Below are 26,254 nucleotides of genomic sequence, written 5' to 3' on the forward strand. Positions count from 1 at the left end.
CTTTATATTATTCTGAAGAAATGTGAAAGAAATGTCCACTCTTGATATGTTACATGCTATAAGTAAATTGATTCTTTGGTGCACATGCGTGAGAAGCTCACAAGCAGCATAGAAGGGACATAGTTCAAACTTTTTTTCTTCTCGAGAAGCTGGTCATAGGCGAAAACAAACATGGTCATAGTATTGTTCATAACAATGTGGTGGAGTGCCTTAAATAGCAGGCTAGAGATCATCAAGTTCACTGGTGTCGGTGACGATTACATAGTTTGTTTTGTAATGCTTCCTGTAATGGATGTTGGTGTGATCAGTGACGAATCCAGAAAAAAATTTAGGAGGGGCTGAACACACTACTACAAAAACTTTACTGGAGGCGGACGTTTTCGGTTTTCCGCGGCGGGCAAAGCCGTCCGCTGTGGCCTAGAGGCCACGGTAAATCGTGGCTTAACCGCGGCGGGCGGCCTTGCCCGCTGCAGTTAATCGATTTCCCACGGCGGGCACGTTAGGATGCCCGCCGCGGTTAAACGTTTAAAAAAACAAAAAAAAACCAAGGAACCCGTCGGCGAGCCCATTCTCGAGCCCATCGACGAGCCCATTCACAACCCAATACTGGCGCCACCGCACCTCGCTGGATCCGCCGCCGGGGTCTCCACCTTACCGGATCTGCCGTCGGGCTACATCTGGGCCCACGTTGGACCTGGATCCCACCGCCGTCGTCGATCCGCCGCGCCGCCGCAGTGGCCTGGATCCGTCGCCGTAGAGGACGCCACGGACCGGATCCGCCGCCGTAGAGCCCTCCACCGACGAATCAACAAGTGCTGGGGCCGGATCCGCAAGCACTGAAGCCGTAGCCCGCCTCGAATCCGCCGCTGCAGTCCACCGCCGTCGGATCCCCATGCCACCGTGGCCCCTTCTCGCCGCGCCGCTCTGCACCTCCTCGCTGCGCCGCCGTGGCCCAACCTTGCGCCGTCGTGGCCCCTCCTTGCGCTGTCCTGGCCCAGCGTTGCCGTAGCCGAGCCCTAGCCCCACCATAGTCGCTCCTCGCCGCGGCACCTGGAGGAGGGAGAAGGAGGAGAGCGAGATGGTGTGAGGAGGCCCGTCGCTACTGCCGTCGCCTCCTCCATGCCCGTCGTAGCTTGACGCGCGTGGGGGCCGGCCCGCCCTAGATCCGCGCCACCGAGCCAAGCGAGGAAGGGAGACGAGTCCGGCCGTCGGCCATGGGAGGGAGAGGGAGGGTTGCCGCCAGCCATCTGGACCGTGGAAGGGGACGAGAGGGAGGTGGAGTGATGGAGGCGGCTGGGAAGTGGAGTGAGGCTAGGTCAAGAAGTGAAGTGCCACTTATATACGAGCCCAGTAGAAAATCGGATATGGGCTGCGTCTGGGCTCCGAGCTGGGCCTGCATTTACCGTGGCGGGCCTTATAAGATGCCCGCCGCGGTAAATCGATTTACCATGGCGGGCATCTTAATACGCCCGCCACGGAAAATACTTTTTCATGGCGGGTGTCTTAAGATGTCCGCCACGGTATTTACCGTGGCGGGCACTTGGCGGGCAAAAGTGCCCGCCACGGTAAATAAAAAATGCCTGCCGCGGTAAATCGAGGAATTTACCGCAGCGGACACAAATAGGTGACCGACACGGAGTGTAAAAGTGCAACGCTGCGCATAATCGTTTGTGTAGTAGTGACAAAAGAATAAAGACTTTTTTTTATCTTCTCTTAACCTTAGTCCCTCCTACCTAATACATGTACGCATAAAATTTTAAGACAGGGCTTAGAGAAACTCTACGTGCTCAGGGTGGGTAGGGGGGGCTGAAGCCCCCCTAGCCCCACCGCTGGATCCGTCCATGGGTGTGATGATGAGACTGGCTAAATAGTTGTTTGAGACGACAATGGCCCTAGCAAACATGAGCGAATTCTATTAAATTAGGTGATGTTTTAGGACAAAAAAGCAACTAAGAATCCATAAGCAAGGTACAAATGGTTCAAACTTTATATTTACAAGTGGATCAAAGAATTTTTTAAAAATGCAAGGGCTTGACGATGATTTTTTATCGAACTCACCAAAGAATTGAAAACTTTACATTTACCCTATTTGCTTAGGCTTGTTTGGCTTATAAACTATACTTTTTCAGTCAACGAATAATTTTTTTCTCTCACATCAAATCAGTCAACAGTACTTTCAGCCATGCCTTATCAGCCAAACAAGCACAAGCGAACAGGGCAAGAAATTGCAAGATAAGGGGATATGAGTGAAAGAAAAAAGAAACCAAGAAAATTGGTTAATGATAGCAATATGGAGTTCGTGCAAGTGAATGTAGCTGAGAAGCATCAAGAGATGACAAATATAGTAAAAAAAAACATAAAAAAGGTCTAATTGTCACATTAAAAAAAACATAAAAAAGGTCATGGGCATGGCCCGGACCCCATTTGGCCATTCCAGCTGAGCCGGGAGCCAAGCTGGACTTGCGGGAGGAGCGCCCGAGCGCCCTGTGTATTCAACTATTCATGACCGCTCACGCACTCTCTATGAGCAGCTGGGCCCAAAGCCCACACCATCCGTACATCACACACCCACTTACAGGCGGGGCCCTCTACCTGAACCATTTTCACCGGCGCGGTGACTTCACCACCCGTCTCCCCCTTCCTCGTGTCGCCACCCGAGTCTCTCCACCTATATATCGGCCCCTGCCGGCGCGCCCCGGCCTTTCAAGTTTGCCCATACACCAAGGGAGGAACACACGCCGAGGAGGAGGCCGCAGCAGGGCAGAGTACACCCCCGCGCCGCGTTTCGGGAATGGCAGTGCTGCTGCGCCCGGCGGCGATCGCCGGCGGCCGGCAGGTGTGGCCGGTGGCGGAGGACGAGGAGGGGGCGCGCGAGGCGGAGGCGGCGTCGCAGCGGCTGGTGGAGGCGGTGGCGCGCGGTGACGCGAGGGAGGCCGGCGAGCTGCTCGCGGCGGGGCGCGCGGACGTGAACTACGCCGGGGTGGTGTGGCTCAGGACGCGGCGCGTCGCGGAGGCGGAGCCCCGGGAGGACGCCGCCACCGAGGCGCGGGCCGTGCACGAGGAGATCCGCGCCGACGTCTCGCCGCTCTTCCTCGCCGCCGGCAACTGGGACGTCGCGCTTGTCCGCGCCTTGCTCGTGAGTGATCAATCCCGCTCATATTCCCCTCAATTCCCTCCCTGCTCTGTTTTCTCGCATGGGAATTTAACTGACTATCCGCATCACGATTCACGCTTGTTTGTTTTTCCAATTTTTTTTATGCTTTTGGGCCTTGCGTTTTGGGTCGTACACGATTAATCGTTCACAGAGCAATCCGATCCCAGATTTGGCTTGCTACGCAAGTTGCATTTTCGAGCTGTTCGTGCGTAGCGCCGTAGCCTCTTCCCTGATTTTTTGTGCCAATTTGTGTTCAAATTTGCCGACCACTGAAGAGCACGTGGTTCGTTGCATCGTTGTAGGCTAGCCTTTTGCCCCGTTATATTGGCCTTGCTTTACCGGGTTGGTGAAAAGCGATACGCACGGCATTTTCGAATGGTTTTAGCGGGCGCTGCCACTATTATATAATATAAAAGTGCCACAAAATCCTACATCTTCGCCTCGTTTTCGCTTGCTAGAAAAAGGCTGATATGTTTATCCAGACTGTTCGCTTTATACGACCGTGGATTATAAGCTGAAACACACCAAACCAGTCAGCGACCACGATCGTTTACGACGAAACGAACCATGGTATAGTCCCACGTGGTGGACTAGCTGTCCATTGCGCCTTTGCGAACTGTCAGCTTTCACTGAGAGGCACATGTATCCGAGGAAGCGGCCCCCCTGACTGCACCACATGCCGCGTCGAGAGAACCAGACCGTGTTGCCCTTAGAACCCACTTCCGCAGCAATAGGTCACGCTTGCTCCTCATCAAGGGCGGCAACCACATCCACAAGCGGAGACGCGACGACAATGACATCATCGCGCCACAGGGGCTCGAGCACCAGAACACATGAGCCCTCTCGGCCAGAAACTACAGCGGACCGGAGCCTGTCGAGGACGTCGAGCCGGCAAGGGTCGACCCAAGGCCACCCGAGACGATGATCGAGGCCAGCTACGACTACTCTAAGCAATAAAGAAGCACCCTCACCAGTTCATGGCCCAGGGAATACCGCAAGCAAGCGCTCAGGGGCTCGCCTCAACATGAGCAACCACAGCAGGGCGAATATCCACCTCCGGATCGAACACCGGTGATATCAATCCTGTCCCTCTCCTCGTTATTCGATCGCACGGCAAATCCCATTTTTGTAGTGCCTACATCAATACGAGTTGGAACCAAGAGATTTTACCGGACCCACTTCAAATCTTTTGCCCTTTGTATAGGTCGGAATTATGAGTGCGGGTTTGTGTAGGCAGATAAATGCGAAGCAGAATACATGATACCTGTACTCTACTTCCCTCTCGATTGCTTGGTCCTTTGCATACTATACTAGTGCTGGTAGTATATTGTAGGATTCACTTTTTGTTGCCTACTGAAGATAAGAGATGGATTATAGATCTTAATAAAAGGGTTGCTCATTATGAGACACGTCCTGCAAATGGCTGAGACCAAATTATGCGGTGCATTACTGGCCTAAATCATTTGGAACCTTGTTTGGATGCTGTGACTAAAGTTTAGGGAGTGTCACGTGAGGGTGAGGGTGTCGTATAGGTGTTCGGATATTAATAAAAAAATAAATTACAGAATCCGATATTTATTAAGCCTAATTAATCCGTCACCGGTATATGTTAGCACCACATTGTCTAACTCATGGCCTAATTAGGTTTAAAAATTTGTCTCGCAAAACCGTCTCTAGTTTTCGTGATTAGTCTATATTTGATACTCCATGTATGTGTATAAATATTCGATGGGACAACGACTAAAGTTTAGAGGAACGAATCAAAACACCCCTTAATAACTGTGATTAATCAGTGTTCAGTTCCAGCGGGCACGGGAGTACGGGACTACCAAGTAGGCCTACGGTCCTACAAATTCTCATGGCTGCCCTGCAATGCAATGGGGGACCATCAGCCTATTCGCTTGATCGTAAATGATCGTAAATTTTTAATTAAAATAGTATTTTTTTCTCACACTAAACTAGTCAGCAGTAAATAATCCACGATCATTTATAGCCTGTCGAACAGGCTGCATACTTTTGCTGCAGCTCTTTATTGGGTTACGGACATGCTCGTTCTCTTCCATAGCCAAGCCAAGTAGAAATCGTCAAATGGGGCATGCAAAGCAGCCTCTACGCTGGGGAAGGGGAAGCTTCCTGGGAACACTTCGATATCCTTGGTATACGTGTAGGCATTGGCCGTGGTGTCCACACAATTAGACTCGGTTTAAGTACTTAACCGAGTAGTACTGGTATGGTATTGTACCGGCCTGCCTACCAGGTACCACTGTAGTAGCAGTATACACCAAGTTGTCAGTTAAAGGAAGGAGCAGTAACACGAACAGTGAACACACGGGGTCCATCCGTCCAAGTAAAATTTATCCCTGCCGTGCTCTACAGCTCCACCGTGTTGTCGCGTCAACGAACTGGCCACGCATGGAGATCCATAACTGTAAACTGCAGGCGTGTAAACTATTTTTAGAAAATAAATGTTGGGCAGTAGTAGTATTTTAGTAGGAGGATTGGGAGACAGTGTTAAATGGGTTTGACCTGGTTTTGTTAACTTGCCAACACTAAATCAGTAGGAGTAGAAAGCAAACCCGGCCAGTGCTTGTTAACTAGTGCAACCAAGTACAACAGCTCAACACTTTGGTAGAGACCAATATATTCCCCTCGTGAGCGCGGTCGGGGGTGGGATCACCGGTCACGTGCCCCCCGCCCGGTCTCCGCTGTCCGCTCTGTGTCTAGCTCCAGCCTCCGGCCACGTTCCACGTCTCCTTCGTGTGCGTGTGCCGCGTCATCTTGAGCTCTGGTACGGGATCCTATGGTACTTTGCCACCTGCGCCTCAGACCCTAAACAATCTTAGTTTTTTAGATTAAATCAATCTTAGGTTTTAACCGAATTTCACTAGAGGATTTAGGAATAGGACTAAGACTCGTCCAATCGCTCCTCATGTTCTGCAAGGATCAAGATCGCTGTGTCAGCGGAACGTGGTTGAGGCCAGCTGGTGGGGTGGCCTTTGGGGGCGAGATGGGACCTCTGTCCTTTCGGGCCGTGCCGTGTCGTGGCACGGGCGTCCGGCGCTCGGTCCGGCTTATCCGCCGGCCGGCGTCATGGGCGGCGCCCCAGGGGCGTCATTGAATGGGACTGGATGCCGCTGCTCCGCTGCTGCCGCGGCATGCGCCCGGCATCGGCCACGTACTTTCGCTGCCGTCGTCTCCCCTGATACCAGTGCCGAAAGTCTAATGAATGCCTCTGCCGGTGGCAGGCGTTCGCCCATGGCCGGCCGTGCCCGGGCCCTTGTCCCGGAACACGCTGAAGCATCTCCTTCGTTTTCTTTGGAGCTCTGGCTCGTCCGGCTGCATGGAGTAAAGTGCAGCGCCGTGTGGCTGTCCATCCTTCCCGTCCTCTTCGATCGGCCGGACAACTCAGATGTCGTAAAATCGCTTTTGCTGATTTATATGACTAATTTGTTTGCTTATAATAGCCCTGAAACTCGCATGCTGCGTGGCCAGGCGGTGGGACGATAGTCTTCGTTAGTAGATGAAATCGGTCCTCAGTCTAAAATCGCTCGTATGTCATCACGAATCATAACACTTCGTCAGTTTTTACAGTCCTGTCCATGCGCCGTCTGGTCAGCATTAGACCTACCCGTGCATGTTCCGAGCCGGATCACTCACCCGTGGGCGGTGGCACTACCTGATCGAGTAATCTCGTCTCATCCACGTATGCCAGGAAGCTCACATGACCTGCATCTGAAGCCAGATGCTGGTGCGCCCTGCCGCCCAAGCCGAACCAGCTGTGAGCTGTCTGGATTTCATCGCGCCATGAAATGAAGCCATCTGGATTTCATCGCGCCCCTCATCTCTGCCACCGGCCGGGCAGCGGCCCCGGCCAGCTGTATCCCCTGCTCGGCTGCTCCCCGTTCCTCCAGGGCTGCTCTGCCAGTAACGCACGCACGCACCTGGCGCCCATGCACAGCCGCGGGCACTCCCTCCTGCCTGCGGCCCTGCCCCAGCCCCCAGCCCCAAGTTCGTGTTTCAGGGCGTGGCCTCCGTGTACTGTGGCGTGCCCCAGCGGAGTATTGACGATGACACGAGGAGGACGCTGCCTGACGCCTGTGAAGAACATCACCCCATTTCAACAGTGTGCGTGTTTTTTTTATCTGTGTTCACTGTGTGTTGCTCGTGCTAGATCTTGGTGAGATGCGAATGCCTGGCTGCTAACCAGGAGCATCCATCCCTAGGATCTGCTTGTGATTTGATGTCTGATGGTTGGATCGCGACACCGATGCAGCAACTCTTGTCGCCAGATTTTGCGAATCGTACGGCGTACGTTGCAAACTGGCGAGGCATCGTTTGCTTGTGTGGTGGCAATTCATCTGTTGTGCCAAAATGCACAATGCAGATGTGACCTGCGAAGCCGACGGAGGGTGGCAGTGGGCAGTGGCCCACGATGTTTTCCAGCAGTTGCAGCAATCCTGAAAGCTAGAGGGACCAGGGGTACTACCACTGTGCGCGGCGAGGCGGTGCCACCAACACGCATGACGGCACGAGGATTTCATGAGTAGCAATCGCCCTGCAGAATTTTGACCAGATTCCCTGCTTCATGGAGGCGGCCCCCTCCTGTCTCTTGCGTAAATGAATTCCAGCCATGGAGCAACCACTGCTCCGGTTATTTCCAGTGACCTGACGCGGCCACTCTTTGGTGGTCAGCACCGACCTGACCGAGTGACCGGAAATAGTACTAGTAACAGCGACATTTGTTAGCCGGACAGCTGTTGTGCAGGTCCCGATGCTCATGTTGTCACGCCCTGTTCGATGCTACTATAGCTTCAGTGTCTGTAGTAGGTCAAGGATTAAAGAGACAAGCGAACAGGGCTAGAGGGAATACTACTACTAGTAAAAAAAAACCCAGAAATCAGTGTAGGTGAAATGAGCATAAGAGGAAAAAATGCACTGTAGCACATTAAGTTAAGATAATTGATCTCAAATTGTCTCACGAGCCTCGGTAGCGGTTTTAAGGTCCAGTTCTTCAGCATTTTACAACGTGAATGACATTGACATTGTGTGGATGCTTGAATTTTTGCTCAAGAAAACCCACTTTGTCACACACTATCTGATGGTTCACGGTTCTCACTTGTCGTGGACTCGTGACACGCGTGCAGGCAAAGGGAGCGGACGTGAACGGCAAGGTGTTCCGGGGCTACCCGACGACGGCCGCAGCACGGGAGGGGTGCGCCGAGGTGGCGGAGCTGCTTGTGCGTGCGGGTGCGTCGCAGCCGGCCTGCGAGGAGGCCGTCGTGGAGGCTGCTCTGCAGGGTCAGGCCGCCCTCGCGGCAATCTTCATGCGCTCGGACCTCGTCCGCCCCCGCGTTGCCGTCCACGCGCTCGTGTCCGCCGCGGCGCGCGGTTTTGTCGACGTGGTCGACACGCTCATCAAGGTACTGGGCCTTCGGATCTTCCTTACTCCTACTTGGTACAAGTGCTCTACGTGGTTGCAATCGCGTCCAGTTTCAGAAACTGTACAAAAGCGCTAGTGTTAATATCGTATACTACTATACAACATTGTCGCATTCCTCGTGTAAGGCCCAGTATGTGTATTGTTGGCCCAAAACGTTGAGTTGCCGTATGGGCTTTTGCATCATGAAACGGCGCAAGCTGAACGGTGAACAGAGCTGAGGCGGTCGTTTAGTCCCACCTCGTTATTCGAGCTACTCCTTAATCTGTTTATAGTAGTGTGTGCTAGCTAAAACGGTGTGTTCGTAGAAAGGAGAGACGGTTGGCATCTCCCCTGACAGGGACGGGAACAGTCTTCGAACTTTCCTCTAGCAGATTGCGGTTAAAGGCTACCTGCTTCGGCGGATCTTAACCAATTTTTTTATATATTTTAATTTTCTTTTGCTTAGAAATTTACTTACTTTAGCAAATTTTATTTTTTGTTTTTTTGGTGACGAATTTTTTTTTTGTTAGAAAATTACTTTAGCAATCAGTTTGGTACAATATGTGAATGAAACTCATTTTTTCTTTTTCTTTTTTGCGCTTAGAAACTTTAGCAGTCAATATCAGTTAGTTACAACATGTGGATGAAACTTTAGCTCAGTTTTTTTTTGTAAGAAACTTACTTTAACACCCCCCCCCACCCACCCACCCCTTTTTCTTTTGTTTAGAAACTTAGTTTAGCAATCAGTATCAGTTTGTTACAAATATGATGAAACCTTTTTTTGCACTTATAAACTTACTTTAGCAATCAATATCAGTTTGTTACAATATGTGAATGAAACTTTAGCTATCAGTATAAATTTTTAAACCTACTACCAGTATCAGTAATGTGTAAATGGATTTCACGATAGCTGTTTCAAATAAGATCTCGAGCCCTGAATTCGTCTGATTCCCTCAAACGCAGTGTGGAGCTGATCCAAACGCGACCGCTCGGGTGCTCCTGCGCTCCCTGAAACCATCCCTGCATGCCAACGTCGACTGCACGGCGCTCTTTGCCGCAATCGTGAGCCGTCAAGTCGCTGTGGTCCGCCATCTACTTCAGGTGCGCATCATCTGTGAACAGCAGCCGCAAAATACACTCATGTTCAGGAATGGACGCTTGACACCATCTACCAACTCATGTTCAGGCCGGCGTGAAGAGGGACACGAAGGTGAGGCTGGGAGCATGGTCCTGGGACGCGTCCACCGGCGAGGAGCTGCGCGTCGGCGCCGGACTCGCCGAGCCTTACGACGCGGTATGGTGCGCCGTGGAGTACTACGAGTCCACGGGCTCCATCCTGCGCATGCTCCTCCGTAGCGGATACACGTCGACTGCCACTCACCTCGGCCGGACGCTCCTCCACCACGCCATCCTCTGTGGCAGCGCCGGTGCCGTCCAGACCTTGCTGGCGTCCGGTGCGGACTCCGAAGCTCCCGTGAAGACGTCCAGGAGCAACAGGTCCAGGCCGGTTCACCTCGCCTCGCGCCTCGGCCAGCCGGAGATCCTGCGGATGCTGGTTGACAGGGGCTGCGACGTGAACGCGAGGGCAGAGGCTGGCGACACCGCTGCTATCCTCTGTTCGCGCCACAAACGCGAGGACTGCCTCGGAGTTCTCATGTCCGCCGGTGCAGACGTCGCGCTGTTAAACTCGGCTGGCGACTCCCCGGCCTCCGTCGCTTCCTCTGGGGGATGGAGGACCCGCTTCGAACGGGCTGTTCTTGGCACGATTCGGTCTGGGACCATCCCACGCTCGAGCGATCGGAACGTGTTCTCCCCGCTGATGTTCGGCGCGCTCTACGGCGACGCGACCGCGATGGAAGTGCTGCTCGCTCAGTCAGGCGTGGACGTGGACGAGCAGGATTTGGATGGGTGCTCGCCCATAATGGCTGCTGCCAAGATGGGCAACGTGGAGGCCTTCCGCGCCCTCGTATTCGCCGGCGCCAACGTGAAGCTGAGCAACAAGCGCGGCGAGACGGCCATTGGGCTGGCGCAGCAGAGCAAGAAGAGGGACCTCTTCGAGCTGGTCATGCTCGAGTTCGCACTGGAGAAGGGCATGCCTGGAGGATTCTACGCGCTTCACTGTGCCTCCCGGCGCGGCGACACCGCGGCAGTGCGGCACCTCGCCAGCACGGGCTGTGACGTGAATATCCCCGACGGCGACGGCTACACCCCGCTGATGCTCGCGGCCAGGGAAGGCCACGTGGGCGTGTGCGAGCTTCTCATCTCCTACGACGCTCGCTGCGACCTCCGGACGCCGCGCGGCGAGACGGCGCTCTCCCTGGCGCGAGCAGCGCTGGCCACGGCGGGGTTCAGCAAGACCGAGGACGTGATCATGGATGAGCTGGGCCGGCAGGTGGTCCTCCAAGGCGCGCACGTCAGGAAGCACACCAAGGACGGGCGCGGGAGGCCTCATGGCAAGTCGCTGCGCATGGTCGCTGCGGCGGGCGTGCTCCGGTGGGGCGGGTCGAGCCGGCGCAACGTGATCTGCCGGGAGGCCGAGGTCGGTGGCAGCTCGGCGTTCCAGCGGCACAGGCAGCGGAAGGGAGACGCGTGTGAGCCGGGTCTGTTCCGTGTGGTGACTGCGACAGGGAGGGAGGTGCACTTCGTGTGCCAGGGCGGTGAGGAGGCCGCGGAGCTGTGGGTGAGGGGCATCAGGGCCGTGACCAGGGCGGCGTTTGGCAAGAGGGGCAAGGAGTGAGTGACCCGTGGCTGCTCTCTCCGTTATGCTCTGTAGGTTTGCAGCGAGGGCGTGCTTGTAAAGAGTTGTAGCGGGCGTAGAGCCGTAGAGGGGCTGTGTGGTTTGGTGTGGTGTACAGCTGCGCTGGTCTTCAGCTCGAAGGCTTTGGCTGTTGTGTTTGGCTTGCCATGATGGTTTTTGGTTCAGGGGCATGGGGTTGTGTTGTGTGTATATAGCCTGGGTGTTGTCTCGGCTAAGTTGCTTTAGCTAACTGGCTTGTAGTGCGTTTCTATCTTAATACCAGTCTCCTTTGAGAAACTTCGCCATTTGAGTTTTTATGAGTTCTGAGTTCTGACACGAAGCAAAATAGCAAAACACTTCCCGGGGAAGCTCAAAAACAGCTAGGCCTTTGGCACCACTTGCAACTTATTTTGTTAAATAGAAACATGAATAAGAAGCAACTTTTGTTTAAGTAGAAGCTGAGAATATGCCAACCACGTATATCAAATTGAACTTTAGTTTCTTCGTTCTATAAGTTTTAATCAAAGACCGCGCGACTGGAAATTAACCTGTCCTGGCCATCTCACTGTTCTGAACTGCTACCAGTATAGTTAGAATGGGACAATAAAATTTATATCCTCCACTCAGCTGCCAAATCGCAGCTGCTCAACATTGTTCGAATGTAAACAAAACACCAACTAGTAAATGAAACATAACTCATCGACACAGATAACTTCAGCTTCCGCTGATTTCCTTTTCCTTAGCCTTGCACATATCATCTGCTGACTTTATGAACTTCTTTGTCAATTCTTCAATCTGGCGGAAACTTAACAGGTTAAATATTCATTGGCGGGCATCATACTTATTTTTAGCACTGTTTCAGATACTCACCTCCTTCTCAATCCTCTTTACATCATCCTTGGGCATACTAGATGCAGATTTCTTTATTGTATCAAGTGCCTGGACAAACATGGCAAACTTTATTATGCTACATAATGCCAATAACAGCATAGAGCATTGGAGTTGATGGAAACTGAAATCCAGTAGTACTCGAAAGTCCTAGGCTCCAAGCAAGTTTAGTTTAGTGGAAGATTTTGAACATAATAAATTTAGCTTTGAGAGCCAGATACTAGGCCGAGTGAGATGGCAAAAATACTTAAGCACACCAGTGAACATTACCCACAATAGGAAGGCTCATCACTAAACATAGACCAATTTATTAGTCCTCATTTCTGATAATGAAATGGAAGATTGAAATGGAAGATTGAATGAGCTCAACCACAAATTAGTTTTCTTACTCATAATATCACTAAATAACCAGAGAATAAACTTGCTGCACGTGTGCCCTGCCCCCAATGCATAATAAATTCTAGAAAAATAGACATACTCAAGTATCACATACTCGCCAAACATATTTCTCCTAAATTCCAAGTGCCAAACTAATGTTTAGTTTAAAGCTTGAATCAACTTAAACTGAAGAATAAGGCATATGATTGTCCACATAGCTACTGCCATCACCAGAATAGATTAATTAAAAGAAGAAAAAGAGCGAGCCTGTGTTACCTTTTGGCGTGCTCTTCTAATACTTTGTTTAAAATCCTCTGCTGATTTAGTAACAACCTTGCACAGTGCCTATACTCGAGCACCCAAAAAAAATGTTAGCTGTTTCCATACAAATGAATTAGTATTAAGTTGGCAAATCTTACCTGTATATTCTCCTTCGTCAACCTAGGCATGCATAACAAAACAAAATTAGCAGAAGGAAGCAAGTTTATAAGAGTGTAGTTACTGAGTTATGTAAACTAAGTTACTCCAGCTGCCTCTCCAAAAATATTAAATGGAATGAATCTCAAGTTTGTAGAGTGTAGACCATGCAATTAACTCTTTGAATCAGTAATAATATTATAAAAGCTGTTAAGTAAAAATCATTTCGCCCTCTAAGCTGGTGCCTGAAAATTTATTGTCTAGAAGTAGAAACCACTGCTAAAGGTAAACATAACAATACATACATATCAGCTATTGAAATATCAGATAAACAGTATCCATCAACATCAAAGGAAACACTTACGGAGGGATGGCTGCAATAATCCTATTCCCATCAGGTGTTGGATTAATGCCCAATGGTGATGAGATAATAGCATGCTCAATAGACTTCATGGACTGTAGAGCAACAGATTAAAAATGAGTCGAAGGGAGCCTAAAAGCAGAAGCCCAAGTACAATTCATACCGCTATGCTATTTAAGTCCAAGGCTAACAAACACATTAACATGACATTTGGTGTTTAGGCCTATAACAGAAACTTGTGATGAAAACAACACCAAACATATCTTCTGTGTATCATGTATCAGTTTTTCAGGAGATTGGACTTCATCCTCCAGGAAACAAATTATTGATACAAAAACTGCGTCTACTTGACAACATAATCTACCGGCTTCAGCTAGTGAAATTCAAGGAAAGAGATGCTTCTTACAGTAGGATCATAAGGCATCACTGATAGGGTATGTGCATCCAGGACAGAAACAACGGCAATGCGATTCAATGCAACTTTAGCACCTGCATTCTCCACCATGATATGGTCAAGCATGCCTGCAGAACAGATGCATTTTTATCATTAACAGGAGAAACTGCACAGATCAACAAAAGGAAAATAAGAATATTATGGCAAAGGCAAAGGCAGCAATATAAGGTTACCAGGAGTAGCTCTTCCAGTCCGCAGTTTGCTCAGCTCTCGTGACAGTGCAATCACTGCAGCATCCATTTGTGCAGTGGCAGCTGATTTGACAGTTGGTCCAATGTCAGGAACAGCTTGAACAGTGTCACCTCGATCATCCTCTACACAGCCACAAACAAAGAAAATGTAATTGGTCCATCAAAGGCAAATAGGCAATGCTTCCATAACCATCCTTGTATCAAATCAGGGACATAACACACAAGAGGAGCTGACAGCTGCGCTGCCATTTCACATTATCTAACTATCCAAGGAGGGGCGGGTGCGCAACTTACTCGATTTCTTCCCCTTCGCGAAGCCTCTTCGGTTCTCGAAAATGAAGAGCCGCGCTGGAGCGAATTCCCCAGCGCCCGCAAGAGATCCCCCGGCTGGGAGGCGGTGCACTGTGGTGGAAGCGGAAGCGGCGGCCGCGGCGCGGAAGGAGCGGGCGGCGAGGGCCGCGCCTCGGCGAAGGAGGAGGGCCATAAGGGCAGGGGTTGGGGGTTCCTCTGAGGCTGTACAGAAGGCTCAGGTGGTCAGGTTTCCTATCAGCTACGCCGGCTAGCGACAACGGCGGCGGCGGCGGCGGCGGCCGCGAGGGGAAACAGAACAAAGAGGAAGAGGGGTTTTTGACTTACAACAAAGAGGGTTCCCTTTTGCAAACTTGTCCCGTTTTCCGTGGGTTTTTTACCCGTTTGCGGCCGAAACGAGAATGGACGCTTTGTTGTCCTAAATGTTGGGCTGTGTGATCGCTCTCCCGCAATGGGCTTTAGCAGCCCAAAATTGTAGGGTCCATTTATTTGGACTTTTGATTTTTTTTAAGATGTTTTGGTGGGAATGTTATTGTGCCCTACATATGTCGGTAGGAAAAAGTCCACTTAACCCCTATAAAATCGTCTATTTTACCCCCTGAACTTTCTAAAACCATCTATTTTACCCCATGGGTGGTTTTCAGCGGCGGTTTGCTACAGTAACAGAGAGTCTACTACAGTACTGTGGATTTGCTACAGTAATGGTGGTTTGAATTTTCTTTTTGTTTTCGGTAAATTTTTGAAAAATCACAGTAAATCATAGAAAAAATCATAAAATAAAAAATCTAATTTTGTTGGACTCCACATGAGTAGATCTACATAGTGAATATATAATACGGTATGCTTTAGTACAAAATTTTTACTGTAGCCTTAGATTAATTGGAAAATCTAATTTTGTCTGTAATTAATTGGAATAATTCATAGCTGCAGCTTCTATGGTCCAATTGTGATGAAATTTTTATGGTACGCTAATTATTGTATGCTTGAACTATAGTAAAAATTTCGTACTCATTGGACTATGTATAACTTAGTTATAGATAAATTCTAATTAATTACAGACAAAATTGGATTTTCCAATTAATCTAAAGCTACAAAAAAAAATTGTACTAAAGCATACCGTATTATATATTCACTATGTAGATCTACTCATGTGGAGTCCAATAAAATTAGATTTTTCATTTTATGATTTTTCTATGATTTACTGTGATTTTTCAAAGATTCACCGAAAATAAAAATAAAAAATTCAAACACACAACTACTGTAGCAACACACGCGGTTGCTGTAGCAGACTCGCTGTTACTGTATCAAAACCGCCGCTGAAAACCGCCCAGGGGGTAAAATAGACGGTTTTAGAAAGTTCAGGGGGTAAAACAGACGGCTTCATAGTTGGGGGGTGAAGTAGACAAGTATGAAAGGTGGGAATTAAGTAGACTTTTTCCTATGTCGGTATGGTTTATATTTTGGCATAGAGAGACTGATATTAAAACCTGTGTACTTGCTTCGTTCCAAGAAGAATGTAAATCTTGCTTTTCGAGAAGTCAAAGATTCTTAATTTTGATCAAACATATATAAAAAATATTAATACTTATGATATGTAATAGGTATAATTAGATTAATAATGAAATATATTTTTCATAATAAACCTAATTGGAGCTCAATAAAATTAGTTAAACTTAAGATTATTGGATTTCTCGTAAAGCGATATTTATATTCTTTTTATAACGGAGGGAGTACAGTTTCCTTAGTGCTGGAGATGCTCTCAGAACTTGATCTTGGATTATGAGGTTCGATCACAAGATATCTAACTGATTGAGCTTTGATTCATTCGCAATGGCTCAATGATTTAATTAGCCAATAATAGGGCCTCAGTGTTTTTTTTATCGTTTTAACATGAATGAATGGAAATGTTTGTCTTCAAAATAAATCCATATGCATCGCATGAAAATTCATGTGCCAGCGTGGAGTTGTTGCGCAGAGTTTGGATCACCGACGAGCGTGTACAAGGAGTCAAGGACCATGTTGGATTTGCCGCTCATTTAAGAGGATTGGAGTTTTTCTTTCGGAAATGCTATTCAATGACCATGTGTTTTATCACTCGGTGGCACATGAATTTTTTTTTACCGCGGCACCGCACGTCCACCACGCCTGTCGCTGCAGCGCCTGCGCAGCCGTGCCTACGCCCACCCGTCCCCGCACCGCAGCCGTCGTGCTCGCCTGTCCCCGCGCCGCCGCCACCGCCGCGCCCGACATCTTCCTCAAGTTCGGCGACCTTCTTTTTCCTCAACTCCGGCGCCACCACCAAGATCTGTCTTCGTCCTTTCATAGAAAAAAATTGTTACTTGTGATCAGTAATTTGTTACTTATGATTTGTGCCAAGGAGGAAGAGGAGGGGAGGAAGATGAACAGTGTCCATTGAGAAAAAAATTCGTGTGTTCCCCTGTGCTAAAACAACCGGACTCTTTTTCTTTTTTTTTCGAGATAATAAAGAGGACTGGACCTTGGAGGCTGATCCTGCACGCCGCCAACCAATTTGAGAACACACACTGCTCACCAACGGAACAGGGAAAGAAAACGCGCAAATCTAATGTATCTTGGAAGCTACTACTATTCAGAGCGGCCGCAACGATGCCAACGAAATGTAGCCGATCCGGCATCGGCACGGAACGAACTCCAGCCTCATCATATCAGAGAACTCGATCAGAGGCCGCGACGGCGACCTGCTATGCCATGGCCGCGGACCGCAGTCACCATCGCACACGACGCGCCGCGCTGGCCCGGGCCGTGCGCCCTGTGCCAGAACGAACCGCCCGGCCGTCCTCTTCCTCTGTGTGTTGCCCAGGCTCAGCCCGCCCGTGCCTTCTTAGAGACTGCGGCACTACGGCAGACGCGTCGGAGAAGTAGTTTTCGCCGCGGTCACCGCCCGCGGGGGCCGCTCCGGCCGCGCACCCGTGCCGTACGTGACATGTCGTGCCGCGATGACCAAGCGCATTCCGTGGCACGGTCTCAGCGCGTCAGTCGGAGCGCCCATCGAACTCAAAGGCACTGCACGCCAGCGACACGTTAGCCATGTCGCTGCATCAGCCACGCCCGCTGCAGCGCTGGAGTCGCTGGACAACGCCCCCTCCCGGGGGCCGGCACCGACCGGGCAGGATGAGACGAGCAAACGACGTAAGGCGTCGGGCGTGGGTGCAGAGGTGCGCGCGGACTGCGGACTTGGTCCAAACACGCACACACGGTCCGTCCGGAGGCCGGAGCTGCTCCCCGTCGCTGGGCCCCGCGACCGAGAAAATTCGCGCCGAGATGTCACGGCCGTGCTTCACATCGCTGGCCCGCCCGTTTCCCGGTCTTGTCTCGGAACTTTGTCTACCTCTGAGCTGCTGCTGCTCTCTCTCTCTCGCTCGCTCGCTCCTGCAGCGTTGCCGTCCACAGGACGGGACGGGTAGAGAAAAATTCAGCGGAACCATCAGCGGATTCCGTGCGAGATACATAAGCCGACAGCCACCGGTCGTTGCGTCCCGCTCAGAACGGTAGGAGCTAACCTCTGCAACCACCGAGTAGTCCCGGCCCCGGCTCAGCGATAAGAGTAGGAGCCACAGCTGCGACCGCGTGCGAGCGTGCTGTGCGTTGCGTGCGCCGGCGATGGGGTGGTGGGAGAACGCCAAGAGCGTGTTCGGCGACGGCGGGGGCGGCGGCAACGTCGGCTGCTTCCCGAGGATAGGGAGGAAGCAGGCCAGGAACTCGTACGCTTTCCCGGCGGACCCTGGGGGCGGTACGTTTGCTGGTCTCGTTCCGCTCCGTTTTGCTTTTGGGGGGCCGTCACGGCCGTGTCCTTGTGTGTGTTCAGTACAGTTTTCGATTCAGAAACCTTGTTTTTTCGTCACTCTTTTGTTCTTGTTTGCTCTGATAGTCTGGCCCCTTAGGTTCTGATAGGATTATCCTCATGCTTTGCAGCCAGCACACAAAAAAAAAACAGCGTTATTTTGCTTTTGTGTGAGTGTGTGTTCCTTGCTCTGGTATGAAAATTCTGAAACCTGGCAGCACGACGAACCCTTGGAACGAACATCGGCGCCAAACGCTTTGATAACCCAAGCACTCTGCAGTTTACCACCTCCACACCATAAGTTACTGACGCGCCGAAAACTTGTGCTTCGCTTCAGAGGAACGGAGAGGAGGATCGGGCGGCCCCGTCCCGGAGGAGGTGATCACGGTGGAGGTGCCGGAGGTGCCGCTGCGCGAGCTGAACGAGATCACCGCGTCCTTCTCCGACGAGAAGCTGATCGGGCAGGGGTCCTACGCCAAGGTTTACCAGGCCACGCGGCGGAGCGGCAGGCTCGCCGTCGTCAAGCGGCTGGAGAAGCCCTCCAAGTACGCGTCCAACGTCGTCTTCCTCAAGCAGCTCGGGGTGGCGTCGAGGCTGAACCACGACAACTTCGTCCGCCTGCTCGGGTACACCATCAGCGGCGACCTCCGCGTGCTCGTCTACGAGTTCGCCACCATGGGCACCCTCCACGACGTCCTTCACGGTGGGTACAATACAGAGAGATCGGTCCACTCTTCGATCGCCAGCAACTAGCACTGGCTGCCTTCACAGTCAGTCGAGTCCACGCTGACGATCTATCGGTTGATGCGCGGCGCGCCGTGACCAACCAACCAACCACGCAGGGGACAGGGAGGTGCTGGGGCTGCCGCCGCCGGAGCAGGGCAGCGCCGGCAGGCCGGTGCTGAGCTGGATCCACCGCGTGCACATCGCGCTGGACGCGGCGAGGGGGCTGGAGTACCTGCACGAGATGGTGCAGCCGGCGGTGACGCACAAGGACGTGCGCTCCACCAACGTGCTGCTGTTCGAGGGGTTCAGGGCCAAGATCGCCGACTACAACATGTTCAGCCAGGCCGCGGACATGGCCAGGCTCAACCGCTCCACGCACACGCTCGGTTCCTTCGGCTACCAGGCGCCCGAGTACGTGCCTTCAATTTGTGTGTGGCTGCGCAGCTGCTGCTGCTGATGTTTGGGGTCGGGTGGTTTCTGACGGATCACTCATGGTTTGGGCCTTTGGGGTTGTTCATTCAGGTACGCCATGATGGGGCAGATGACGGACAAGAGCGACGTGTACAGCTTCGGCATCGTTCTCCTTGAGCTCCTGACGGGTAGGAAGCCGTTGGACCGGACGCTGCCGCAGGGCCAGCGAAGCCTGGTGAACTGGGTAAGAATTATCAAAGTCGCCCCCCGTCTACACAGTAGCAAAATAAGGGTCAGAATTTGTTAGTCGTACTTGTAGGTCACCCACCCCTGACCCTGAGACCATTATTGGTTACGGATTTCTGAAGGTAACCAAAATGCTAGACCACATCAATCAAACAATGAAAAGAAACGCTAAACCAAATTGGAATAATTGCAGCCAGTTAGTCTTTCCTCCTAATTATCAACCATTCTCTTACCTAACGAGCTGAGAATCGAAAGAGGTGCTTTCCTAGACACAAGTGGAAGATTTAGGTGACATTCAGTCACATTGATCAAAATGTGTTTTGTTTGTTCAGCTTCAAGAAGACCTGAAAGAAAGTTCTAGCCCCCCCAGATTAAAAATTGATGGAGCTTGCCCTCCAAGTGCTATATAAGCAATAATATTGGAAATCAAGGCAGTTAAGTAGGCAGTAGCTATGATGTCTTTGGTACAGTACTCCGCATGATCTAGTTCAACACGAGAACAGCAGCAGGAGCAGAAATGCAAAACGATGCTGCTACTGTGCTACACATAGTACTCTTCTGTTACATATCTGTTATTAATAATAGTCACCAAATCGCAAAAACGTCTGACGATTTCCTGATCATGGTGGTGCATCAGGCAACTCCGATGCTGACGGAAGACAGGGTTCAGGAATGTATCGATCCGAAGCTTGGTGATCAGTATCCTCCTGCCGGAGCTCTCAAGGTCTCACTCTCGATCCATATAATATAATATACAACTTTTAGTCTTTTACACACGAAAACTTTTCTTCCAGGAGTAGTAGGGTTTGCGAGCCATTGGCATGGCGCCAGAACCTAACCATGTCGACCTGGCTGTCACCTGCAGCTCGGGCGAATCGCGGTGCAGTGCCTGCAGTACGACCCCACCTTCCGGCCGTCCATGGGCACCGTCGCCCGCGTGATCAACTACGCCGTCTTGCGAGACCAGCAGGGCGTCGTCTGATCTGATGCATGCCAAGTTTTGTCACTGTAGCTGATGTGAATATCATGCATGTCTGGCTGTTCTATATGTTACGTAAGCTGGCCATGTTTGAGCAGCGGTTATATCTGTAGGCAGTCTATGGATACTATGCAAGCTTGGAAGCAGCACAGAACGATTACGGTTACGGCCATGCATGAAACAATGGGCTAGTTTGTAATAACAATATTTTTTTTCTGAGAATAATTTGTGAAGAGGTACAGAAAAAAAAAGAAAATTGCAGAAGGACGGAGCTGGTCACTAAATCAGCTGGTTTTTCTCGACCTCACGAGAAAATCTTCTTAACACAACGCTCGGGACTGTCTTGCCCGCCGCAGGTCGATTTCTTAAAAAAAATCGTCAACAGAAGTTGTACACTATCATTTTGCCCCGAACAAGAGGGGAAAGAATTATGGTACATAATAAGCATTAGTACATTAGTTGTGTATAAGGCCCTACTGCCATATATTGGCCCCAAATGTGGGGGTATAAAACAAGAAAACAGAGGAACAAGGTGGCTTGAATTCAGCATATATATATATTCTTTTGCTTATACAGTTAACAAGAGCATGTGTTCTACTCTTGGCAAAAAGAATTTCTTCTATACCTACCTGCAGAACCAAATAAAACGACTTCATAAAAATCCTTATGAATGAGATGTTCCTATGTAAGTTTAAAGTGCACTGCTAAAAAGACTTTGAACATGTAGATGAACTGTTGTACTGTTATACCAGCAAAGTAGGTTTATATTTTTCAGTGTCATCAAATTATCATTTACATGCAGGTCACCAATGTCTCTCGTACAAACAAAAGATTATAAGCATGAGATGTACCTTGAATGTAATCTCAAATTGGCAGCAGTGGTTTTCTCTCATCAGTTGCGCTAAGATGCCTTGCCTGAAACCAGTGCCAGCATAGACATTAGAGACCACCTCCACAAAAAGATGTCAATTCTTGATTTATTCAGTCAAAAAATGAGTCACTTACATCGTCAGCGGCACCAGCTGTCATATTTACAAAAGAAGACTCAGAGGACCTGTGAAACAGAAATCGTCTTATTAGGCTAGATGTTGGGCAACATTAAGCGGGTATCAACAATGCATGCTAATATTTTAGTTATTATGCTGTGCTCCTTTACCATATCGAATTTATTTGGTAGCATCTGAAATAGCCATGAGAACCAGTGAATCAGGTATGAAATAACATTTTTCTCAGCCTCTTTACCTATGATTTTGTGTACCTCCCAGCTCAACTGTTCCAGCTGGCTTTACATCCTTGACTTTTGCTAGTGGAGAGAAAAACTGAACAGAAAAAGCATTCATATAAGTTTAGTTGAGGGAAAACAATCTAAAGAATAAAAAGAAACAGTTACCTGGTGCATTGAAATAAATACTATTGAGATGCCTAAGAGAAAGTTAACGGTCAAGGGTTGCCCCAAAAATGCAGCCGAAGCTAGACCAGTGAAAATTGTGGCAACAGTTGACGAGTACTTCTTCAAAATAGTGTCTGCAGTATTATTCCAGTCAATCATTCAGAACTATGAGGTAAGAGGACATAATGGACAAAAAAGACAGACAAACTAGTATCACAAAAGTGAGATTTGTGGGCATATCTTCTGTTACCTGCATACTTGAAGAAAAAAGAAGAGAGAATTCCTTGAGCAGCATTGTTACAAATGAGAAATATTGTTGCCCTTGAATGCCCTCGAAAGATATCAAAACTCTCTGGGCCTGTAAACGAACAGGAGATAGTACATCATACTTCATACCTCATACTGCAATAAACAACAGTCACAACCCACAAACCAAACATAAACACATGATTCTCAGCTCCGGGTTTGCATATCATTGCAACATTTGTGCATTACAAATTGACACTACCCAACAAACTCATCAATACATAAAGCTCTAAGCAAGACACCATTGGCTGCCCATATAGTCTACTCCGTATGAAATAACACTGGTAATGTGCCTAAGGAAATTGTGGCACCAGTGCCCATATTTTACCGCTGCTTAATGCCTTACTTATCAGTAGAAAAAGAAATATCTTTTCACATAAGATACTGTACCTTGAAATATGACAGTCCCTAAGATGCCAAAGAAGTTGAAAATTGCACCATAACCATATAAGAACAAATTCTGCAAATTACGTAAATATTTAGTGGAATAAAGAGAAAGCATGGTCAAGAAATTAAGACAAGAGGTCAAGAAATTGAGGAAACAACATGGTAGAGAAATGGTGTTTAATTTCCATATCACATAAAGGTAAAAATTAGGAAAGGCAGCTGAATTTATTTAAAAGAGAAATCACCTGAAGATATATGCTTGTATCAAACTGGCTTTTTAGAGCGTACTCATTGTAGACAGAGGCAAACGATGGGACAGAAACCTAAAAGTTTACAGGAATGTGTATACATGAGCTTTTGCATCCACCAATTGTTCAGATATATGAAGATAAATAAAAATATGAAACCAATCTGTACAAACTTACAAAAATTAGCGTATATGCGTATGCAATAGCGGTGACTGGAAGACCAAAAGCATTGGTTCCCTCAGGTATAGAGCGTAGTTGATTGACACTGATTCCAATAAGCAATAGGGCAAGGGCCTCCCACTGATACCATACGATAAAACAGGGAGGATTAGACATTGCCAAGATAACTTTTCCTTAACAAAATAGTACACAGGCCATGAAAAAACTGAAGAAAAATGGATCTACTATACTACTCATAAGTGTTCCACTTAAAACACATAAATGAGACAATGTTTTTGGTTGTGTACAATCAGCCAAACTAAGATTATGATGTTACCATCAAGCTATCAATGGAACATGTTTCCTCAGAGAAAAATGCAATGATAATCCAATGATGACATCAGTCTTACCTGAATTATAGAGAATTTTCTTCTCATGATAATTTTTAGGAGAACAGCAATGACCAGCACCTGGATTGGACGTCAAAGAGTAGCAATATTAGCAACCTTGTTTTTTTCATGCAAAGGAATTAGATGTGTGCACTCACTAAGAGTAATCACAGATGCACATGTACTCACACATGGTACAAGAACAAAACATGTCAAGATGGAAGTACACTAGCAAGTACCTTCAGGTTGCTTAGCATCTTCACAGTTGAGGGGTTGAAGTATAACTGCGTTGGAAGTACAAAAGAACATCATACAGCAAGACCAAAAGCTAGTGAACACAATACCACATGAAATGTCCAATATGTAACAGGATATGATAGACTTGATATTATAAAGACAAATGAAACTTGAAAACTAGTCGATTAAAATGTTTCATTCATCTGTTAACATGCCTTTATCTTTATCCTTTATTGACAGGGAGAAAGAGCAAAGACACAGGTAAAACAGCCATGAAAAAATATCTTCAAGAGATAAATCAGTATGGTACAATAAGGTGATACTAGTACCGTTCACGTAATTTGACGGAAATTCTTTTACATAAAAGTGTATCTTTTAACAGAAATAACTTAATAAAGTAGACAAAAAAGTATAGCACTTTAAGTTCTAAATGTATATCACGCAAAAGTGTTTGCAGCATGAAATACAGGGGTACATACAAGTAAATGTTATCTCAGCCAGTTCAATGAACTTTACCTGCATGATAAACTTTAGGTAGTTGTTGATGGCATATAGGAGAGCTGGAACAGCTAAGAGTACATTATTACGAGCTGCCTACACAAGAAAACATGTAAGAACCAAATGATCAGGTGTCATGGCTCAAAAAGGGGAAAAAAGAAATATAAAGCACAGTTTCCATAGATAAAAAATACACTTATATAATACAGGAAAGATGAAACAAGGCAGTAGGACACAAAGATTAACCAAAAAAATGAGCAGTGGTTCTCTAAAGGAAATGTAAATGGATAGAAACAAAAAAAAAACACCATGCTTGTCTAAGATGAGAACCAGAAGTCAAGTATGATATATGAGCACAGGTACATGTGTTGTTTTTTAGACAAGATAAAATCACCTGTACAAAGGTAGAAAGTGACAGAAGCGGTTTCTCCCCCACCTTTTGTTTTCTAGACTGCAAAATAGAATAGTAATAAAGTTAGGGGAAACGCTTCCACACGATGAGAGCTACATGGAAGTCACTGGTCTACTGAAATAATTTCTTACAATACTTTCCCAGCTCCCCAAAGCATAAGTGAAAAAGATTGATATTTCACAGCAGGGCTGTACACACCCAGCATGAATAAAAGCACATACTCTTGAGGAAAGCATGAATGAACACAAACTAACCTCGATTACTAGCATTACAATGGCAAAAATAACTTTTGCAACCTCTGTCAAAAAGTTAACGCTGATAGGACTGAACTGAAACTTCCCATCAACCTTCGACATGAAGACTAGGATAGGCTGCAAAACAAAGGTAACTGTTAGCAAGTTGTGACAATGCGTATACTACAATGTGGTGCATGATTAACTAGATTAAATATGCATGGGGTGTTAGAGGCTTACTATTTACTTTCAAAACAATCTCACACAGATCTACTAATAAATTTCAAGCACAGCCAAACAAGTAGAATTATCTATACTCATTCCCTAGTTTAGCTTTACCTACATGGGATTTGCTATATTCAAACAAGCATATGCATATCATATGGGTATGAACGGTAATGCATGACGTTATTGCTAGGATTAATGCTGTCAAACTGCCTGTCCAAGGATTTCATTGATTGGGCACTAAGTCATAAATAACTAGGGAGGATGAACCACCTGGAGGCCAACCAAGATGCAGTCCCCAGACACGAGAAGGACTTTAAGTGCACGGTACTTGGATGATATCTTGCTGCGGTGCTTGTCGTACGCCCTCGACACACTCCTGGGGCTCGGAACTGCCACCTTGGAGTGACAAACGCTGCATTCCAGCACGCCATTCCTTTGCATCTCCTCCAACCGACCAGGATCAGCAGCCCAGGACTATAGGTCAGAGCTCTGAACAGTCCTCGTCAATACCTGTAGCCAAAACACTATAGCAAACTGAGTAATAACTAGCAGTTCCCTCTAAATTTCACAGCTAGCAGTTCCCTCTAAATTTCACAGCATTTTTGCTAGTCCATTCATCAAAACGCACGAATTTCATCAAAACGTATCATTACCCTGAACGCTGAAAACACGAACGGCAATATAAGCAGCCGTCAGCAACTAGCTACCCACACCAGATCAACAAAAACCAACAGCGCCAGTAACTCAGCATAAATGGACAAAAAAAACCGCGGACATAGCTAATTCACGATCATATGCCGCCTCCGCGTCCTATAACTGATTGCCGCTCAATCAGCAGCCACGAAAAATAACTCCGAAAATCGCAAAACAATCCGAGCAGCGAAGAGATCTGAGAGCGCGCTGGCGCGAGACTGTACCACAGAATCACGGGAAGATGCGGAAACGTGGTGGTGAGATCTCGCGGCGACGTGGATCTAGCCCCGCCTTCCTAGTCACCGGCTCACCGCGCGCGCGCGCGCGGCGAATCCCGCTCGGCGGGGTCAGTGCAGGCTCCGCTACCAGCACGCTTCCGCTCGCGCGCCGCGTGTGCTAAGCGGCGAGGAAAGCCGCCGCGGAGATCTCGGGTGAAGGCGGGAGGAGGTGGGGGTCGCGAGCGCGGTGGCGGTGGCGCGGGAGGGGGAGGTGTCAAGGTGTGCGTGGCCGTGGGAGAGGAGGAGCGGAAGTAGGCGGGTGCTTCTCTCGCGTTTATGTTTTCCTCGTTCGTGGTCCGGCGCTTT

At 48.7% G+C, this 26,254-nt stretch overlaps 4 protein-coding genes and 1 non-coding gene across 9 annotated transcripts; 3 read left to right on the top strand and 2 right to left on the bottom strand.

The window, feature by feature from the left end:
• Positions 1-2,734: 2,734 nt before the first annotated feature.
• On the top strand, positions 2,735-11,748 carry LOC136496686 (uncharacterized). Of its 2 annotated transcripts, XM_066492424.1 has the most exons (4): positions 2,735-3,136; positions 8,299-8,574; positions 9,537-9,674; positions 9,760-11,748. In XM_066492424.1, exons 1-4 carry the CDS (start codon positions 2,792-2,794, stop codon positions 11,308-11,310), a joined length of 2,310 nt encoding a protein of 769 aa, XP_066348521.1. In that variant the 5' UTR covers positions 2,735-2,791; the 3' UTR covers positions 11,311-11,748. The 2 variants fall into 2 exon arrangements, with proteins under 2 accessions (XP_066348521.1, XP_066348522.1); XM_066492425.1 differs by lacking the exon at positions 8,299-8,574.
• LOC136498755 (U6atac minor spliceosomal RNA) lies at positions 8,890-9,013 on the top strand. The gene has a single exon (XR_010769756.1). It is a non-coding gene; the product is annotated as a U6atac minor spliceosomal RNA (small nuclear RNA).
• Positions 11,749-11,897: 149 nt separating the features above from the next.
• On the bottom strand, positions 11,898-14,649 carry LOC136496687 (uncharacterized). Its single transcript, XM_066492426.1, has 8 exons — positions 14,294-14,649; positions 13,982-14,122; positions 13,761-13,876; positions 13,358-13,449; positions 12,996-13,017; positions 12,853-12,921; positions 12,181-12,249; positions 11,898-12,105 (listed from the first exon to the last, which is right to left on the bottom strand). Exons 1-8 carry the CDS (start codon positions 14,481-14,483, stop codon positions 12,025-12,027), a joined length of 780 nt encoding a protein of 259 aa, XP_066348523.1. The 5' UTR covers positions 14,484-14,649; the 3' UTR covers positions 11,898-12,024.
• Positions 14,650-17,713: 3,064 nt separating this feature from the next.
• On the top strand, positions 17,714-20,673 carry LOC136496390 (PTI1-like tyrosine-protein kinase 3). 2 transcript variants are annotated; one of them, XM_066492053.1, is made up of 6 exons: positions 17,714-18,077; positions 18,466-18,831; positions 18,971-19,265; positions 19,377-19,509; positions 20,149-20,235; positions 20,306-20,673. In XM_066492053.1, exons 1-6 carry the CDS (start codon positions 17,948-17,950, stop codon positions 20,309-20,311), a joined length of 1,017 nt encoding a protein of 338 aa, XP_066348150.1. In that variant the 5' UTR covers positions 17,714-17,947; the 3' UTR covers positions 20,312-20,673. The 2 variants fall into 2 exon arrangements, with proteins under 2 accessions (XP_066348150.1, XP_066348149.1); XM_066492052.1 differs by having other exon boundaries at positions 17,715-18,077; positions 20,377-20,673.
• A 172-nt stretch (positions 20,674-20,845) lies between these two features.
• LOC136496389 (CMP-sialic acid transporter 4-like) lies at positions 20,846-26,254 on the bottom strand. Of its 3 annotated transcripts, none has more exons than XM_066492050.1 (16): positions 25,895-26,254; positions 25,248-25,501; positions 24,771-24,887; positions 24,499-24,555; positions 24,123-24,200; positions 23,609-23,653; positions 23,391-23,450; positions 22,999-23,121; positions 22,819-22,896; positions 22,577-22,646; positions 22,131-22,238; positions 21,881-22,014; positions 21,733-21,809; positions 21,496-21,544; positions 21,342-21,405; positions 20,846-21,119 (listed from the first exon to the last, which is right to left on the bottom strand). In XM_066492050.1, exons 2-15 carry the CDS (start codon positions 25,416-25,418, stop codon positions 21,355-21,357), a joined length of 1,218 nt encoding a protein of 405 aa, XP_066348147.1. In that variant the 5' UTR covers positions 25,419-25,501; positions 25,895-26,254; the 3' UTR covers positions 20,846-21,119; positions 21,342-21,354. The 3 variants fall into 3 exon arrangements, with proteins under 3 accessions (XP_066348147.1, XP_066348146.1, XP_066348148.1); XM_066492049.1 differs by having other exon boundaries at positions 25,248-25,487; positions 25,895-26,253; XM_066492051.1 differs by lacking the exon at positions 25,248-25,501.

This window comes from Miscanthus floridulus, chromosome 12 (genome assembly GCF_019320115.1).
Source record: "Miscanthus floridulus cultivar M001 chromosome 12, ASM1932011v1, whole genome shotgun sequence".
Lineage (NCBI taxonomy): Eukaryota > Viridiplantae > Streptophyta > Magnoliopsida > Poales > Poaceae > Miscanthus > Miscanthus floridulus.